The sequence below is a fragment of the Halichoerus grypus genome, chromosome 12, assembly GCF_964656455.1.
Source record: "Halichoerus grypus chromosome 12, mHalGry1.hap1.1, whole genome shotgun sequence".
In the NCBI taxonomy this organism is placed as follows: Eukaryota; Metazoa; Chordata; class Mammalia; order Carnivora; family Phocidae; genus Halichoerus; species Halichoerus grypus.
In genome coordinates, this window is record NC_135723.1 from 60,853,681 (window position 1) to 60,871,638 (window position 17,958).

General features: G+C 43.6%; 1 protein-coding gene across 2 annotated transcripts in view; it reads left to right on the forward strand.

Moving 5' to 3' along the window:
- Nucleotides 1-17,442, forward strand: part of CHN2 (chimerin 2) — a 298,376-nt gene extending 280,934 nt beyond the window's left edge. For both annotated transcript variants that reach the window (XM_078059407.1, XM_036074482.2), the window contains 4 exons: nt 1,682-1,759; nt 10,457-10,594; nt 12,248-12,353; nt 15,615-17,442. In XM_078059407.1, the coding sequence (XP_077915533.1) occupies nt 1,682-1,759; nt 10,457-10,594; nt 12,248-12,353; nt 15,615-15,786 (494 nt within the window). In that variant the 3' untranslated portion in view covers nt 15,787-17,442. The remainder of the gene's footprint in view (nt 1-1,681; nt 1,760-10,456; nt 10,595-12,247; nt 12,354-15,614) is intronic.
- Nucleotides 17,443-17,958: the final 516 nt, after the last annotated feature.

Below are 17,958 nucleotides of genomic sequence, written 5' to 3' on the forward strand. Positions count from 1 at the left end.
AGAGACCCCCAAACAATAGTGTCTGCAACAAGATAGAAATCTATTTCTCTCTCCAGTAATGGTCCAGACCCTGGGAGCAATCTAGGGCTAGGTGGGCAGGAACCCAGGCCCTGCAGCTTGTTGCTCCGCCATCCTCGAGAGCTGCCTTCTTCTGCATGGTCCCAAGTGGTGACCACCATCTCCTCCGAATTCCAACCAAGGGCAGAAAGGCATGCTCTTTCTCTTCAAGTCCACAACCCCAGCGCCGCTCTGGACACATCACTTCTGCTCTCTTCACATTAGCCAGAAGTTACTGGCCATGGCCATGGATGTTGTTCTGCAAGTCAGAGGTTCCACTGCAGCTGAGGAAGGGGAGAGCTGACATCGCAAGGAGAGCTGGAAGCCTCTGCTACTCTGGCAAACTCTAGTCCATCCTTCATGACTTCCTTCAAAGATGGCTCTTCAGTAAGGTCTTCGCCCTGGACCCTCCCACCAACAGACAGGCTGGGCTTGTGTTCACTGCCCGGTGCTCCCATGTGCCACTGTGTCCTTGCCTGTGTTGTGTGCAGGTCACAATCACAGTGAGGCACGCTTAACGTGTACTGCCGACTAGAAGAGGATGACTCCAGGTGTCCTCAGGTGGGCCGACCCAGTTGATCAGTATTGGCAGCCTGGGCAACTGTACGGAGACGAGTTCTGAGACTGAGTGGGGCTCGGTGGGGGACGGAGCCAAGTCCGTAAGAAAGGTCTCTGACGGTCCCAGGAGGAAGGGTGGCAGGACTTACGCGGTGCAGTTGTTGTCTGTGATGCAGCCCTTATGTACGGCAGGTAGCATATACTTGATCGATGGTTCCCAAGTGAAGAACAGGAAAGTATGTCATCAAGAGCTTGACAAGAGTACCGTGCACCAGCTGTACCAGCTACTTGTTTGCTCGTTCTTGCCATAGCTGGAATTTGAGGGCAGCTCGTTTCTGACTTGGAAGGTCTGAAATCTGACCCTTTATCCCTTCTGATACTTTTGGGACCTGGCAAGGCCTTAGGACGTATCTTAACAAATCCCTAAGATCTAGGAGCAGAAACCATATCTCTTTCTTAGCCCAAATATACAGGGATCAAGTTTCCAGAATCATCACTAAAATTTTATTTTTCCCTATCTGTATGATCATTTATTTGAAGGTATAACAATTAAATCAATCATATTTAAACATTGAACATATTATCCTATTTATGATTAAACATAAAAGGCGGTAAAATTTATATTGTTTCAATAAAAGCAGGATAATACGCAAGCATCCGCGTACGTGTGTGTTCCTAGCACAGGGCTGCATGCAGCGTGGCACGTGGGCTAAGATGATGCTAGGGAGGAAGCAGGTTGCTGCCTGAAGCAGTGAAATCTCATCCAGCAGTCTAATGAACAAGGAAGCAGGAGACCGTGGTCGGTGAGAATCTTAAGCACAGGCTCACTTTGCGAAGCCAGGCAGGAAGACCAGATCCCCGAGGTCTCTACTGCAGCACAAGCAAATGAAGACAGACTTGCCTGGAAAACTGAGATGGACAAGCCCAGCTTCTGACAGGAGTGTGTGTAATATACAAGAGCACTGACTATATTTTGCTCATTTCCTGCTAGCACACAATGTAAATATGAAATTAGAGTCCTTTGTAGATGTTTCAGGAAGCTAAAGTCTGTCTCTTTGTTCAACAGGATTGAAGTCGGAAGGCCTTTACAGAGTCTCTGGGTTCACCGAACACATTGAAGATGTCAAAATGGCATTTGACAGAGGTGGGCTTATGCTCTTTTGAAGGCCAGATGACCTATCCTTAGCATGCTTTCTCTTGGAACCAGATTTTATTCATAGTGGGGATGGCTTTCAGAGCTACTGAGAGCCGTTCCTCAGGAAGCCAAGGAATAATGGTTTACAAATCACAGAGTTCTCTGCCTTTCTGGGAGAGGTATTCCCTTAAAAACTGTGGACAAGTGACCACATGGGGAAGTGAGTTTAAAATACTTCTTGAATAAAATACTTCTTTGATGCCATTATGATTCTTGATTTGGTTGCCCAACATTTACAGTTGGTCCACATGGCCCCAGAGTGTCCTACACCCCCACCTGAGGGTCTTAGTGACTCTTTTCCTTCCCCCAAAACTCCAAAGAAGAGAGCATAGGATGGGGGTATGCCAAGCACTGAAACAGGGGAAGCCAGTGGAAGTCTCGGAGGTGACTTCTTTTGTTATTTATAACTGTGACAAATGCTCTCTAGGCCATACTATCTCTTGGGTCAAAAAACTTTGGAGCTCCTTAAAAGCACAGATCGCCTGGGCCCACCCTGGGGACTCATTCAGAAAGCTAAGTGAGCCCAAGAATCTGTATTTCTTTATTAATTTTTATTCAATTTATTTAAACAAAAAAACAGTTCACCCATTTTACCAACCCCTCACTGCTTGTCTCTTGCAACCACCAATCTGTTCTCTGTATCTATGAGCTTAGTTTTGTTTTGTTTTGTTTTAGATTCCATGTATAAGAGAGATCATATGGTATTTGTCTTTCTCTGTCTGACTTATTTCATTTAGCATAATTCCCTCAAGGTCCATCCATGTTGTTACAAATGGCAAGATTTCACTCTTTCTTATGGCTGAAGAACATTCCATTATATATATACTGCATCTCCTCTATATTCACCCATCGGTGGACAATTAGGTGGCTTCCATGTCTTGGCTTTTGTGACTAATGCTGCAGTGAACATGAGGGTGCACGTATCTTTCCGAATTAGTGTTTCTATTCTATATTTCTTTTTTTTTTTTTGCAGTTTTTAATTTTATTATATTATGTTAGTCACCATACAATACATCATTAGTTTTTGATGTAGTGATCCACGATCCATTGTTTTCGTATAACACCCAGTGCTCCATGCAGTACGTGCCCTCCTTAATACCCATCACCGGGCTAACCAATCCCTCCTCCCCCCTCCCCTCTAGAACCCTGTTTGTTTCTCAGGTCCATAGTCTCTCATGGTTCATCTCTCCCTCCAATTCCCCCCCCCATTTTTCCCTTCCTTCTCCTAATGTCCTCCATGTTATTCCTTATGTTCCACAAATAAGTGAAACCATATGATAATTGACTTTCTCTGCTTGACTTATTTCGCTTAGCATAATCTCCTCCAGTCCCATCCATGTTGATGTAAAAGTTGGGTATTCATCTTTTCTGATGGCTGAGTAATATTCCATTGTATATATGGACCACATCTTCTTTATCCATTCATCTGTTGAAGGGCATCTTGGCTCTTTCCACAGTTTGGCTATTGCGGACATTGCGGCTATGAACAGTGGGGTGCGTATGGCCCTTCTTTTCACTACCTCTGTGTCTTTGGGGTAAATACCCAGTAGTGCAATTGCTGGGTAATAGGGTAGCTCTATTTTTAAATTTTTGAGGAACCTCCACACTGTTTTCCAAAGTGGCTGTACCAACTTGCATTCCCACCAACAGTGTAAGAGAGTTCCCCTTTCTCCACAACCTCTCCAACATTTGTTGTTTCTTTCCCTGTCCATTTTGGCCATTCTAACTGGTGTAAGGTGGTATCTCAGTGTGGTTTTGATTTGGATTTCCCTGATGGCTAATGATGATGAACATTTTTTCATGTGTCTGTTAGCCATTTGTATGTCTTCTTCAGAGAAGTGTCTGTTCATGTCTTCTGCCCACTTTTTGACTTGATTATTTGTTTTTTGGGTGTTGAGTTTGAGAAGTTCTTTATAGATTTTGGATACCAGCCCTTTATCTGTAGTGTCATTTGCAAATATCTTCTCCCATTCTCTGGGTTGCCTCTTAGTTTTATTGACTGTTTCCTTTGCTGTGCAGAAGCTTTTTATCTTGATGAAGTCCCAAAAGTTCATTTTTGCTTTTGTTTCACTAGCTTTTGGAGATGTATCTTGAAAGAAGTTGCTGTGGCCGATGTCAAAAAGGTTACTGCCTATGTTCTCCTCTAGGATTTTGATGGATTCCTGTCTCACATTGAGGTCTTTCATCCACTTTGAGTTTATCTTCGTGTATGGTGTTAAAGAATGGTCGAGTTTCATTCTTCTGCATGTGGCTGTCCAATTTTCCCAGCACCATTTATTGAAGAGACTGTCTTTTTTCCATTGCATGTGTTTTCCTGCTTTGTCAAAGATTATTTGACCATAGAGTTGAGGGTCCATATCTGGGTTCTCTATTCTGTTCCATTGGTCTGTATGTCTGTTTTTGTGCCAGTACCATGCTGTCTTGGTGATCACTGCTTTGTAATATAGCTTGAAATCGGGCAACGTGATGCCCCCAGCTTTGTTTTTCTTTTTCAACATTTCCTTGGCGATTCGGGGTCTTTTCTGATTCCATACAAATTTTAGGATTGTTTGTTCCAGCACTTTGAAAAATGTCATTGGAATTTTGATCGGGATGGCATTGAAGGTATAGATTGCTCTGGGTAGCATAGACATTTTAACAATGTTTATTCTTCCGATCCATGAGCATGGAATATTTTTCCATCTTTTTGTGTCTTCTTCAATTTCTTTCATGAGTGTTTTGTAGTTCCTAGAGTATAGATCCTTTACCTCTTTGGTTAGGTTTATTCCGAGGTATCTTATGGTTTTTGGTGCTATTGTAAATGGAATCGTTTCTTTAATTTCTCTTTCTACAGTTGCATTGTTAGTGTATAAGAAAGCAACTGATTTCTGTGCATTGATTTTGTATCCTGCCACATTACTGAATTGCTGGATGAGTTCTAGTAATTTGGGGGTGGAGTCTTTTGGGTTTTCCACATAAAGTATCATGTCGTCTGCGAAAAGAGAGAGTTTGACTTCTTCTTTGCCAATTTGAATACCTTTTATTTCTTTTTGTTGTCTGATTGCTGTTGCTAGGACTTCTAGTACTATGTTGAACAACAGTGGTGAGAGTGGGCACCCTTGACGTGTTCCTGATCTTAAGGGAAAGGCTCTCAGCTTTTCCCCATTGAGGATGATATTCGCTGTGGCTTTTTCATAGATGGATTTTATGAGCTTGAGGAATGTTCCCTCTATCCCTATACTCTGGAGAGTTTTTAAAGGAAAGGATGTTGTATTTTGTCAAATGCTTTTTCTGCATCAATTGAGAGGACCATATGGTTCTTCTCCCTCCTCTTATTAATGTGTTCTATCACATTGATTGATTTGCGAATGTTGAACCACCCTTGCATCCCGGGGATAAATCCCACTTGGTCGTGGTGGATGATCCTTTTAATGTATTGTTGGATCCTATTAGCTAGGATTTTGTTGAGGATTTTGGAATCCATATTCATCAGGGATATCGGTCTGAAATTCTCCTTTTTGATGGGGTCTTTGCCTGGTTTGGGGATTAAGGTAATGCTGGCCTCATAGAATGAGTTTGGAAGTTTTCCTTCTGTTTCTATTTTTTGAAACAGCTTCAGTAGAATAGGTATTATTTCTTCTTTGAATGTTTGGTAGAATTCCCCAGGGAATCCATCAGGCCCTGGACTCTTGTTTTTTGGGAGGTTTTTGCTCACTGCTTCAATCTTGTTACTGGTTATTGGCCTATTCAGGTTGTCAATTTCTTCCTGTTTCAGTCTTGGCAGCTTACAGGTTTCCAGGAAGGCCTCCATTTCATCCAGATTGCTCAGTTTATTGGCATATAGTTGTTGATAATAATTTCTAATAATTGTTTCTATTTCCTTGGTGTTAGTCGTGATCTCTCCCCTTTCATTCATAATTTTATTAATTTGGGTCCTTTCTCTCTTCTTTTGGATAAGTCTGGCCAGTGGTTTATCAATCTTATTAATTCTTTCAAAGAACCAACTTCTAGTTTCATTGATCTGATCTACTGTGTTTCTGGTTTCTAATTCATTGATTTCTGCTCTAATTTTAATTATTTCTCTTCTAATGCATGGCTTAGGTGTCGTTTGTTGCTTTTTCTCTAGTTCTTTAAGGTGTAGAGTTAGTTGGTGAATTCGGGATTTTTCTATTTTTTTGAGTGAGGCTTGGATGGCTATGTATTTCCCCCTTAGGACCGCCTTTGCCGTATCCCATAGGTTTTGGACCAATGTGCTTTCATTCTCATTGATTTCCATGAATTGTTTAAGTTCTTCTTTGATTTCTTGGTTGACCCAAACATTCTTGAGCAGAGTGGTCTTTAGCTTCCAAGTGTTTGAATTTCTGCCAAATTTTTTCTTGTGACTGAGTTCCAGTTTTAGAGCATTGTGGTCTGAGAATATGCGGGAATAATCTCAATCTATTGGTATCAGTTGAGACCTGATTTGTGACCCAGTATATGGTCTATTCTGGAGAAAGTTCCATGTGCGCTCGAGAAGAATGAGTATTCTGTTGTTTTAGGGTGGAATGTTCTGTAAATATCTATGAGGTCCGTCTGGTCCAATGTATCATTCAAAGCTCTTGTTTCCTTGTTGATTTTCTGCTTAGATGATCTGTCCATTGCTGAGAGTGGAGTATTGAGGTCTCCTACAATTAACGTATTGTTATCAATATGACTCTTTATTTTGGTTAACAGTTGGCTTATGTAGATGGCTGCTCCCATGTTGGGGGCATAGATATTTACAATTGTTAGATCTTCTTGTTGGATAGACCCTTTAAGAATGATATAGTGTCGGGCGCCTGGGTGGCTCAGTTGGTTGGGCGACTGCCTTCGGCTCAGGTCATGATCCTGGAGTGCCAGGATCGAGTCCCGCATCGGGCTCCCTGCTCGGCAGGGAGTCTGCTTCTCTCTCTGACCCTCCCCCCTCTCATGGTTTCTCTCTCTCAAATAAATAAATAAAATCTTCAAAAAAAAAAAGAATGATATAGTGTCCTTCTGTGTCTCTTATTACAGACTTTAGTTTAAAATCTAATTTGTCTGATATAAGAATTGCTACCCCAGCTTTCTTTTGAGGTCCACTGGCATGGAAGATGGATCTCCATCCCTTCACTTTCAGTCTGGATGTATCTTTAGGTTCAAAATGAGTCTCTTGTAGACAGCATATGGATGGGTCCTGTCTTTTTATCCAATCTGCAACCCTGTGCCGTTTTATGGGAGCATTTAGGCCATTCACATTGAGAGTGATTATTGAAAGATATGAATTAATTGTCATCATGTTGCCTGTGAAGACGTTGTTTTTATAGATTGTCCCTGTAAATTTCTGTTGTAGATCACTCTTGGGGTCTTTCTCCTTTTATAGAACCCCCCTTAATATTTCTTGCAGGGCCGGCTTAGTGGTCACATATTCTTTCAACTTCTGCCGGTCGTGGAAGCTCTGCATCTCTCCATCCATTCTAAATGAAAGCCTTGCCAGATAAAGTATTCTTGGCTGCCTGTTCTTCTCATTTAGTACCCTGAATATGTCTTGCCAGGCCTTTCTGGCTTGCCAGGTCTCTGTGGATAGGTCTGACGTTATTCTGATGTTCCTCCCTCTGTACGTAAGGAATCTCTTCCCCCTAACTGCCCTTAAGATGGTTTCCTTGGTTCTAAGATTTGCAAGTTTTCCTATTACATGCCAGGGTGTTGGCCTGTTTTCCTTGATCTTAGGAGGGGTCCTCTCTGCCTCTAGGACTCGAATGTTTGTTTCATTCCCCAGATTAGGGAAGTTCTCAGCTACGATTTGCTCAAATACATCTTCTAGCCCTCTCTCTCTCTCCACTCCCTCCGGGATTCCAATTATTCTGACATTGGAACGCCTCATGGTGTCACTTATTTCTCTGATTCTATTTTCATGGATTCTGCGTTGTTTTTCCCTGGCCTCCTCTTTTCCCGTTTTATCTATTATACTGTCTTCCAGATCGCTTATTCTCTCTTCTGTCTCAGTTACCCTAGCTGTTAGATTATCTAGATTGGATTGGATCTCATTGATAGCATTTTTAAGTTCTGCCAATTCACCTTTTATTTCTGCCCTTAGAGACTCTATGTTGCCATTAATTGATTTCTCCATTCTAGCCATTGTCTTCACAATTGCTAGCCTGAATTCCATCTCTGACATCTTGGTTATGTTTGCATCCATTTGTAAATCTGCAGCATAAGTCATAATCTCTGAGTCTTTTCTGTTTTGGGGGCTCCTCCTTCTAGTCATTCTGTTGATGGGTGTTTGAGGGAATGTATAGAGTCCAAATTATTGACCAGAACCCAAGCAAGATGCACCTGTTTTCTTGGGACCTTAGGGTTGCTGGCCTCTTGTTTTCCCAGCCTGTCTTCTGCAGGAGGGGCCTGCCGCGCTGTTACTCAGGCAACCCTGTTCGGGCGGAGTTGCCCTGCGCCCCTGTGGCGGGGGATGGGCTCAGCGGGAATCAGTCTTTGGGGCTTTTGTTCTCTGGCGCCTTCCCCTGGGGGCTTTCCGCGTCTCTTCTACGAGTCAGAGCAGAAGAGACCGTTTCCAACCCTCTGCCTCAGAGCAGAGAGACCTCAGTCTGTTCTTCAGTGAGCTCTCCAGGCCACACCGTCTCCGTTTCTGTCCGTGCTGCTATAATCTGCAGCGGCCTGGGTTGTGCGCCCCTCCGCAGCGCTCCCAGTCCTGCCTCCAGGTCGGGGCACGTCTCTGCCCTTTGTGCTTCTAAAACTGCCAGCCGCTCCCAGTTCGCGTGCGCGGGACTCTACCGCTCAGGGTTTCCACCCCCAGGGGTTGCAGTTCACCGGCACAACCCCGGCGCACCGGGTTTCCGTCTCGGAGGCTGCAGTTCGCGTGCGCGCGACCGTCGCTCCGGTTTCTGTCCGGGGGGCTGGGGTTCGCGTGCGCGTGACCCCGCCGGTCTGGTTTTCCAACCCAGGGGCTGCCCTAAAGTCCTTTCCTGACGCTACCAGTCTGCAAGTCTGTGCCCGTCCGCAGCGCGCGAGGCTGTCACTCACCGGCAGTGCAGGATCCCCATGGCCAGGCACCCTCCCGCCGCCGTTTATCCTCCGATATCTGCCCGCAGGATCACGGCTCTCCGCTTCCTACCTCAAAACCAACCGCCTGCGAGTATTCTGTTTGTAGAGATCCAGATCTTCTTACATCTCAGGCTGGTTTCGTGGGTGCTCAGAGTGGTCTGGTAGATATCCAGCTCAATTCCGGGGACCAGTTGAAATAGGGTCCCCTACTCCTCCGCCATCTTTCCCCTCTCCACTCTATTCTATATTTCTATTGAACAGTCCAAATAACAGTAGAATCGAGGGATAGAACCCCTAGCCTACTAGATAGAACCTTCACTCTGTAGAACACTAGACAAGGTCTCTGATGATCTGGCCTATCTTTTCAGGCTCGTGGCCAGTTCCTCGGCCCTGTATACTTTGTGCCCCAGCTACACCGAAATACACCTTAGCTGTTTTCATGAACAAGTACCTTGGCTCATGTTGTTCTGTCCATCTAGAATGTGTTTACATCTCTGCCTGGCAGACACTTACCTATTAATCAGGTGTCCACGCAAGTCTTTCCTCGTTCATGAATCCTCAAGCTGACCCCAAGCTGACCTAAGAGTCCCATTGTCCTTTCCTGTGTCCGCTCCCCCCCACCATGTTTCCACATCTCCAGCCTAGCAAAGCTTTCCATTTCTTTGGACTATGGAGTTGCATGCCTGACTCCCAGTCTGACTAGAGCTCTTTGAAGGGAGTATGTCTTTTCTTCTTTGATTCCCCAGCGCTTAACGGTGCCTGGCACATGGTAGAGTCTCAATAGATATTTGTTAAATATGTAAATAATGGGATCGGACGCCCCATCTGCTGTACTCACTATGTTCTGTACGCCAGCTTTCTTTATCCTCAGAACCACATTTGCTGAGACATTTATTCTTTCTTTCAATTCTCTATGTAAAAGAAAATGCTAATCATCTCAATATGATTGAAACTTTCTTATCCAAAAAATGTATAACCTGTGACGGTTAAATTGGACTGATTTTTACTAATGGTAAAACAAAAAGTCAAAAAATGTTTTCAGAATGATTGCAAACATGGCTAGCATATGACATTACCCATACATGAGGGAAGATCAGAGTTTCCCAAATTAAAGTCCTAGGAACAGAAGAGAAAGAACTAAGAGAAATATCAGTGAGCTTGTGAGAGACAATAGAAACTGAAGACATTCAGCAATTATGATGTGTGTGTGATCTTCAAATCCAAATCCAAAGAATACTGGTGCAGCTATATAAAAGCTTGGCTTTTTTTATTATTTTTTCAGATGAGCTTGTTATTCTCTTATGAACATTGGTGTCTAGAATATGAATTACTATGCTAAGTTTCTGTCTAGCAAATTACCAGAGGCTGGGCCCAAAGAAATACAATAAGTCAATTTCACTGCTCTTTTGGCTACACTTACCCTCAGACCCAAAATCCCTCTCCGCAAACCTCTTTTTGTTACTTCCTGCCCGTCAGTGTTACTAGAAGAGCAGTCAGCTGGGACTTGCACTGGCACATCGCATTCACTGTTGGATCTTTTTTTTTTTTTCTGGGCACGCTTTACCTTGGTGAAATAGGTCCTAATTAGGAATCAGATCACTGATTGTTTTTCAGATGGCGAAAAGGCAGATATATCCGCTAACGTCTATCCAGACATAAACATCATCACCGGAGCCCTTAAACTGTACTTCAGAGACTTACCCATTCCTGTTATCACCTATGACACCTATCCCAAGTTTATCGAGGCAGCCAGTAAGTATTGAGAACTAACCTTTTATTTGTACCAAATTGTGAAGTGGAATGCTTTTAACTTCAGGAAAATTAAAACTCACGACTGTTTAAATTATCCCACGAGCACTCACTTTGCCAAGTGAGGGCACAATGGTACAGTTCATAGAAAGCCAGGCCTAGTTCACCAGCTGAGTTGAACCAGTACCCACCACCTCTGCTCGGCTAAAGCTGGGCGCCAGGCAGTTCTCTCTCCACATTGTCCCTTCTATGCTGGAACCGGCCCCGTCAGGGCTACTCTGTTATATGTTGAAGGCAAAAATGTGTCTCTAGTAAACACTCAGATGTTCTACGATGAGGACTGTATAGATAACTACTTTCATCCATTAATCACACTCTCATCGCTCATCGATTAAAGTTAGACCCCAAGCTATGCCCACTGATGTTGTTCAAAATTGACAATACTGTGTCAAGGACTATACCAGGACCTCTCAATAATACCCTCTGGTTTAAGCTTCCCATCTACCTGGTGAGGCAAATATCATAATCCCCTTTCCCAGAGCAGGAAAGCTAGTGTCCGAGAGCTGAGCTCACAGGGCCGGGAACTGAACATCATCATTGTTGGTCTTCCTTCAGCCCATGGTTGCTCATCAGTGTTTGGCACTTGGGTAGACTGCTGTCAGGAGAGAGGACCATATTGGGGTGGGAGGTAGGGGGCGGGGAGCGAGAAGTGGTGCTGCACTTTGCCCAGGAACATAGGAAGGAAGGAGAGAGTCAGATGATAGGATGCATGGCATAGAAATCAAGCACATTTTGAGGAATTTCTTATGAAAAATACCTTTGAAGGTAAATATAATAATAAGATGCCTGATGGGGACAAACATGGGCAGGCTGGGATTAGTGCAAGATGCACTTTCCTGATGACCTATGGCCCCACTTCCTGGTAAGAGCATTCTTTCCTGGGTCCTGGTGGTCCTGTGTGGAGAAGGTTCTGGCAGCTGGGTACCCTCTGCCCCAGGAGGAATGGCAGGGGAACTTTCTTTGAATGACTGCCAATTCCTATCAGAGCCCTAAAATGCAGAAGCATGCATGTTTCCTCCCTTGGTGAATGTGCCTCATATCTACTTCCTAAGCCGGACTGTACAGCGGGGTTCAGAATGCCAACACTTTGGTCAACAGCACCATGAGTGCAAGCTGCGCTCGTGGGCTCATATGGGCCAGCGCCCTTGGGTCGTAGGGTGTATTCAGTCATGGAAGCCTTCCAGGAAGAGGCTTGTCAGACAACTGCGGGAGAACACTACCAAGTGTGATCCACTTTAAATTAAAGCTTGTGGTAGTGAGATCTCTAGCAAGTCTGGCATTCAGAAGATGAGCAAAACCATTTGGGCCACCAGCAAACATCTCCAGGACTGCAGATTCCTGGGAGGGCAAGGACCATGCCCAGCCTCCTGTCACCCGCCCACTGGGTGTTCAATACATGTGTGGTTGCCAACCTCCAACCCTTTCTGGAAGAAGGCAAGACACAAATGCATTGATTAGTTTAAGTGAAATGTTACCTGAAATAGCATGAACTTATTAGGCTTCCCTTCCACCTGTAACCAGAACAAACCAAACTTGTTACTTCTCTGAAAACTTTAACGTTCCAGCATGGCACTGACTCATGTGGGCTCTTCACAGAACTCTCCAATGCCGACGAGAGGCTGGAAGCCGTCCATGACGTGCTGATGCTGCTGCCTCCGGCCCACTACGAGACCCTCCGATACCTGATGATCCACCTCAAGAAGTAAGCTGACAGCTCCTTGACACGCGCTCTGTAAACCCTGTCTGCCTGGGACAGTGAGTGCGTTAGCAAGAGTTAACAGCCTTCCTCCCCAACCCGCTGAGTAGACAGACTCTCCTTTAAAGTGAACTCTGGGGCCTTCCCTAGGCCAGCCCCACTTGTAACTGCTAGAACCCCGACTCCGTGCCCGGAGGTGCGCCACACACTTCACACGGGTTATCTCTGTGAGGTGGGTATTGTTAGGGGCCTCAGGTTACAGACAAGATTGCTGACGTTTAAGGAAGTAAAATAACTGATGGGAAGAGGTCAAGTGAAGCCAGGATTGAAATCCAGGCAGTGTGATTGAGAGCCCATGCTCCACCTTGACCATTTGTCCACACTGCCTCCATGTCTGCATCTGCCGCCCACACAAGCCCTATATATACTCTGTGTTCTGCTCTTCCTCCTTCTGCTCGTTCTAGTTCCGGACTCCTGAGCCTGCCTTGCTTCTGGGCAGGCACATTCCCATCCTGATCCCTTGGTTTTCTTGATGAATTGGTGACCTATCACCAAGTAACAAATTGCCCTCAAACTCGGAGGCTTAAAACAATAAAGATTTATTATCTCACAGTCTCTGTGATCAGGAACTCAGGTGTGGCTTAACTGGCTGCCTCTGGTTCAAGGCCTCTAATGAGGCTATGGCTGAACCCACGGCCAGGCTGCAATCTCAACTAAAGGCTCAACTAGGGGAGCATGCGCTTCCAAGCTCACTCATGAGGTGCTTGCCTAGATTCCGTTCCCCAGAGGCTGTGTGACTGGAGGCCTCATTTTCTTGCTGTTTGCTGGAGGCCACCCTCAGCTCCCTGCATGTGGGTCTCCCCACAGGCAGCTCACAAAATGGCTGCTGGCTTTCCTCAGAGCTAGCAAGGAAGAGCACCCAAGACAAAAGGTATAGTGTTTCCATAACCTAATCTCAGAAGTGACATCCAGCTGCTTTTGCCATATTCTGTTTGTTGGAAGTAAGTCGCATACATTAGGGCAAGGGATCACACAATCCCTTCACACATACAAGAGTATGAATTACAGGAAGCAGGGATCACCGTGAGCCATCTCAGAAGGCACCCACCATGGAGGGCTCTGCACTGGGTTGTCTGTGTGACAGCACATAAGACGGATGGAGATGTTTGAGTATTTACAGGACCCTGGTTCCAGACTCTTTTACTGCAACTGTGGATCTCTTTCCTTCACTGTACATATATAATGAAGTCAGTGAGTTGGTCTTTGAGATGTTGGAGGGATCAGGGCATTTCTGTGCACCTTCCTCTGTGTTTTTGGAAGACACAAAAAAGTGGCCCATTCTTAGATAAAATGAACCAAAAATTGTGTGCACTGACTAGTTTACAGATCCATTCAAAAGTGAAAGGAAGCAAGTTGAGAATACTGTATAAACTCTTGGGGTTGAAGTTTTTGTTTTTTACTGTTTAAAACATAAAAATATTGTTGCTCATATTCATGGTGATCAGAGATGTAATAACATTTAGCTCAGAAGGTGTCCATTTTGATTAATCTATTGAATTTAAGAGTATGAGCAATTTTTGGATAAGTAATAGACTATGAATGCCAGCCTGGCTTTTAGTTAGCCATAAATTATTTCTTTAGAAAGAAATTAGTTCTAATTGTTACAGTTTGGAAGGCAAAGAATCATTATTAGGAAAAATGCTGATATGTCCCAGTTGAATCTTTAATGCCAATAATTTCGTATTTTTACCATGCAGGGTTTGTCAGCCATCTTGTTTGGCCAGGCATGGTGCCTGCCTAATGGGTAGATGTGAGCAATTTGATAATGAAGAATGTTCCTCTTTTCTACCTCCTTAGCTTTGCAACAGGAAAATAATGCAAGCTGAATTGGCCTTCCTAAAAGAATACTAAGTGGCCAATCTTAATTAGCTCCAAGAGAATAGAAACAAAGGGATGGCCATCTGTGCGGAACCTAAACATGTTTTAATCATATTTTGCCCTTCTATGGATAACCTACTGTCTTTTAGTTCTATTACGAACATCCAAAAAACCTCAATTCCTTAAAACGAGACTCTAGCAGACTGTAATTTTATCCCTCTAGGAAGGTATTAAGCCAACTCTGGAGTTTGACTTTTATTCTTAAAGGCTTTGCTGTTCTCATCTGGATGTTGAAATGATGATTTTCAATTCCAACAATAATTACTGCTCCAGACCTCATCCTGTGGGAACTAGAAATAATGTCCAACTGTTTTCCTGTTTGGCCACATTCCAGCCATTCCCCTGTCCCGTGATAATGGTCTGGCTCTTCCTACGCTCGTGGCAGCCCCATCCTACAGTAACCTTGCCCCTCTGACACTAGGCCTGCCAGCAGACCGGAGATCTGTCCTCAGCTTCCCTGCCCGGGAGCATACAGACCAGCAGGAAGCAGCTACGGGGAAGAGAAGACTTCCATACAAGCCTAGACTAAAATCTGTATGCACCATGGGCCAGCTAAGAATCTGCTGCCCCTTTCAACCAATATCCCTTAATCACATTTCCACATTTATTTAGTAAGAAGGACTGATTTTCTAATTTTAAAGATGTGTCTCTACCAGATTCACTAAGTAATCCACTTCCACTGGCTGAAGGCAATGTCAACAATGTAAAAAGAAAAAAAAATCAGAAAGTTACCTTTTTTAAAAAAGCTTTATTTACTTATTTACTTATTTATCTGAGAGAGAGAGTGAGAGCATGGGAGAGCGTAAGCAGGGAGAGGGGCAGAGGGAGAGGGACAAGCAGACTCCATGCTTAGTGCTGGGCCCAAAGTGGGGCTCAATCCCATGAGCCTGAGATCATGACCTGAGCCAAAATCAAGAGTCGGATGCTTAACCGACTGAGCCACCCAGGTGCCCCCCAAAAATTACCTTTTTAAAAAATACCTTTCTAGGGGCACCTGGGTGGCTCAGTTGCTTAAGCGACTGCCTTTGGCTCAGGTCATGATCCCAGAATCCCGGGATGGAGTCCCGCTTCGGGCTCCCTGCTCAGCAGGGAGTCTGCTTCTCCCTCTGACCCTCCTCCCTCTCATGTTCTCTCTCATTCTCTCTCTCTCAAATAAATAAATAAAATCTTTTAAAAATTAAAAAAAAATACTTTTCTATAATTCTGATTCTCAATTTTCTTTTACAACTTCCCAAACCAGAGAAATTCTTGGGAGCATACATGCATAATGAGTATAAAAATTCATCCGCAAGTCTATGTAACATCTCTGTGTATGTGTCTATTTTGCAGGGTGACAATGAATGAGAAGGACAATTTCATGAATGCTGAAAATCTGGGGATCGTGTTTGGGCCCACGCTGATGAGGTCCCCCGAGGACAGCACCCTCACCACCCTCCATGACATGCGGTACCAAAAGCTGATTGTGCAGATTTTAATAGAAAATGAAGATGTTTTGTTTTAATCCACCAGGGAAATGAGACGAATGGCTCCAGCCCCATCTTGTTGATAAGGCTAAAGGAACAAAAACACTTCTTACACTTGATTTCTTTTTCAAACAAGTGACAGAATTTCCTGGACCGCAGTGGATTGTCAAGTCGGCTACTGTGTCTCATAGACACCCGCCTCCTCCACGTGAGAACAGCAGGGGTGAGAGTGACCAAAGGCCCTGTCTTGGGTCTTTGCTGTGCCTCCTACATATGTCTGTTTTGCTGGAAGAGTGATTAATAAATCTTTCTTTAACTTATTAAAAAAAACAAGGTAGATCTTTAAGCTTCAGTCTTATCAGTAATAAAAGGGAATTTAATTCATAGAGGTACTTGAGACAGTTATACATTTTCCACTTACAAGAAGAAGACAATTCTATGTTAAATGTTAAATGAAACTTATATTGTAAAATGTATTTTTATTTTAACTGCAAGAATGTTACTTTATTTCAGCAAATAGAACTCAATGCAGTGCATTGATTATGACCCTGTGTATCTTGTCCTGCTTCTTGCTGTGATCCCTGAAAAAGTTTACCATGAATGCAGTATTATCTTGACATACCTCTGTCCTTATTAGTGCTTTGCAATGGAAGTTCACCGGCCACCTGTGTCCCTGCTTTTGATAGGTTTTGCTGTTAAGCACGGGCATCTTGCAGTCGTACGGTATATGTTTATAGCAATTGTAGGATGGTCTGAAACATCCAGATTTTCTTTCCATAAAAATTTTGTGAAATCCCAAAGTATGTTTTGGCATTGGTCAGAGTCTTTCCATATCATGTGTGTATATCCCAGAACATGCAGAATGTGGTCATTTTACATAAAATGATGTGGGAACACTGGTTGAATCTGGGCCATGTAAAAAGTGAGCACTTTCCCTATGTCTTTTCAGGCCAGCACTCGGAAGTAACCGATTAATGGCAAGTTGTATTGTTGTCACATTTCTGTATTTATGAAAAGTGAATTACTGATTACTGATTTTTTTCCATTTTTGTTTTATAAACAAGCCTATTTTTCAAAGTAAGAATGAATAAGTTTGGTTTTTATAAATATTTGTTCCTACTTGATAAAAGTAGCTCTGTATGGATCATAATTTAATACGATTTGATCGCGATAGTTCCATCTTCTGGGTTATAAATTTAGCTTAGCATGAGCTTTTCACAGCAAGATCTCTATATTTGGTAACATAGGTAAAATATTTAAAGCATCAAAACCTGTAAATTTAAATTTTTTTTTTCTGAAATCCAACTACAATGTCTTTTCCTCTGATTGTCTGAGATGATCCATGTACTTACTGGCTAGTTTTATTTTGGAGTGAGCAGAAGAGAATTATTGTGTGGTGCGTGAGCTGAAAGGAGGAAGGCAGTGCAATCGTCCTGGACAGTTCCAAGGGCTACGCGGATGGACTCCGTTGGCACACGGTGGGGGGGGAGGGGTCAGAATGGTTCTGCTGGGTCCCTGCTATTATTGTTCCTCCCAACTGTACAGATTTGTTGGTTGTAGCTTATGTACTTCTTGATACTGTCAAAAAATTATCTGAAAATGGTTTTATTTTGTGAAGTGAATAATACTTTGTAATTTATGATAGTGTAAATGGAAGGAAAAGCATTAAATGTATTAAATTCTTCTGTCTATCACCTTGGAGTGTGCAAAGAAAATTGGTGTTGGGGAATGGCGGGGGTGGGGGCAGGTTACGGGGAGAATATTTAAAACATTGCTTCCAGATGGGATTTGGCAATAGAGTTTCTATCCTCACCAAAACATGATGAGGAAACAGAAACATCCCACTGAGTCCCAACCCTCCTCCAGCTTCCCTCTGGAGAGCCTGCTTGAGATTAGGATTCTAATGCTCCCCCTTCACTGTCTCTAAGACCTGCTGCATTCATGTTTTTTTTTCATTAAGAGATGTAGTGTTTAGAGCAAATCCCCCTAGGTCATCCGCAGGAGGGCAGAACAAGAGTTCTGGAGCCAGAAGGACTTGAGCTCAAATCCCAGATCTCCGTTAGCAGCAGCAGATGACCTTGGGAATGAGTTTGCTCATCTGAAAAACTGGGGAAAATATTCTGGTTAGATGAAGTGATGATCTAAAGTAATTAGTAATAGTTATTTCTTCTTATTATCATTAGTAAGAGTGATAACTTAGCAGGGGAAAA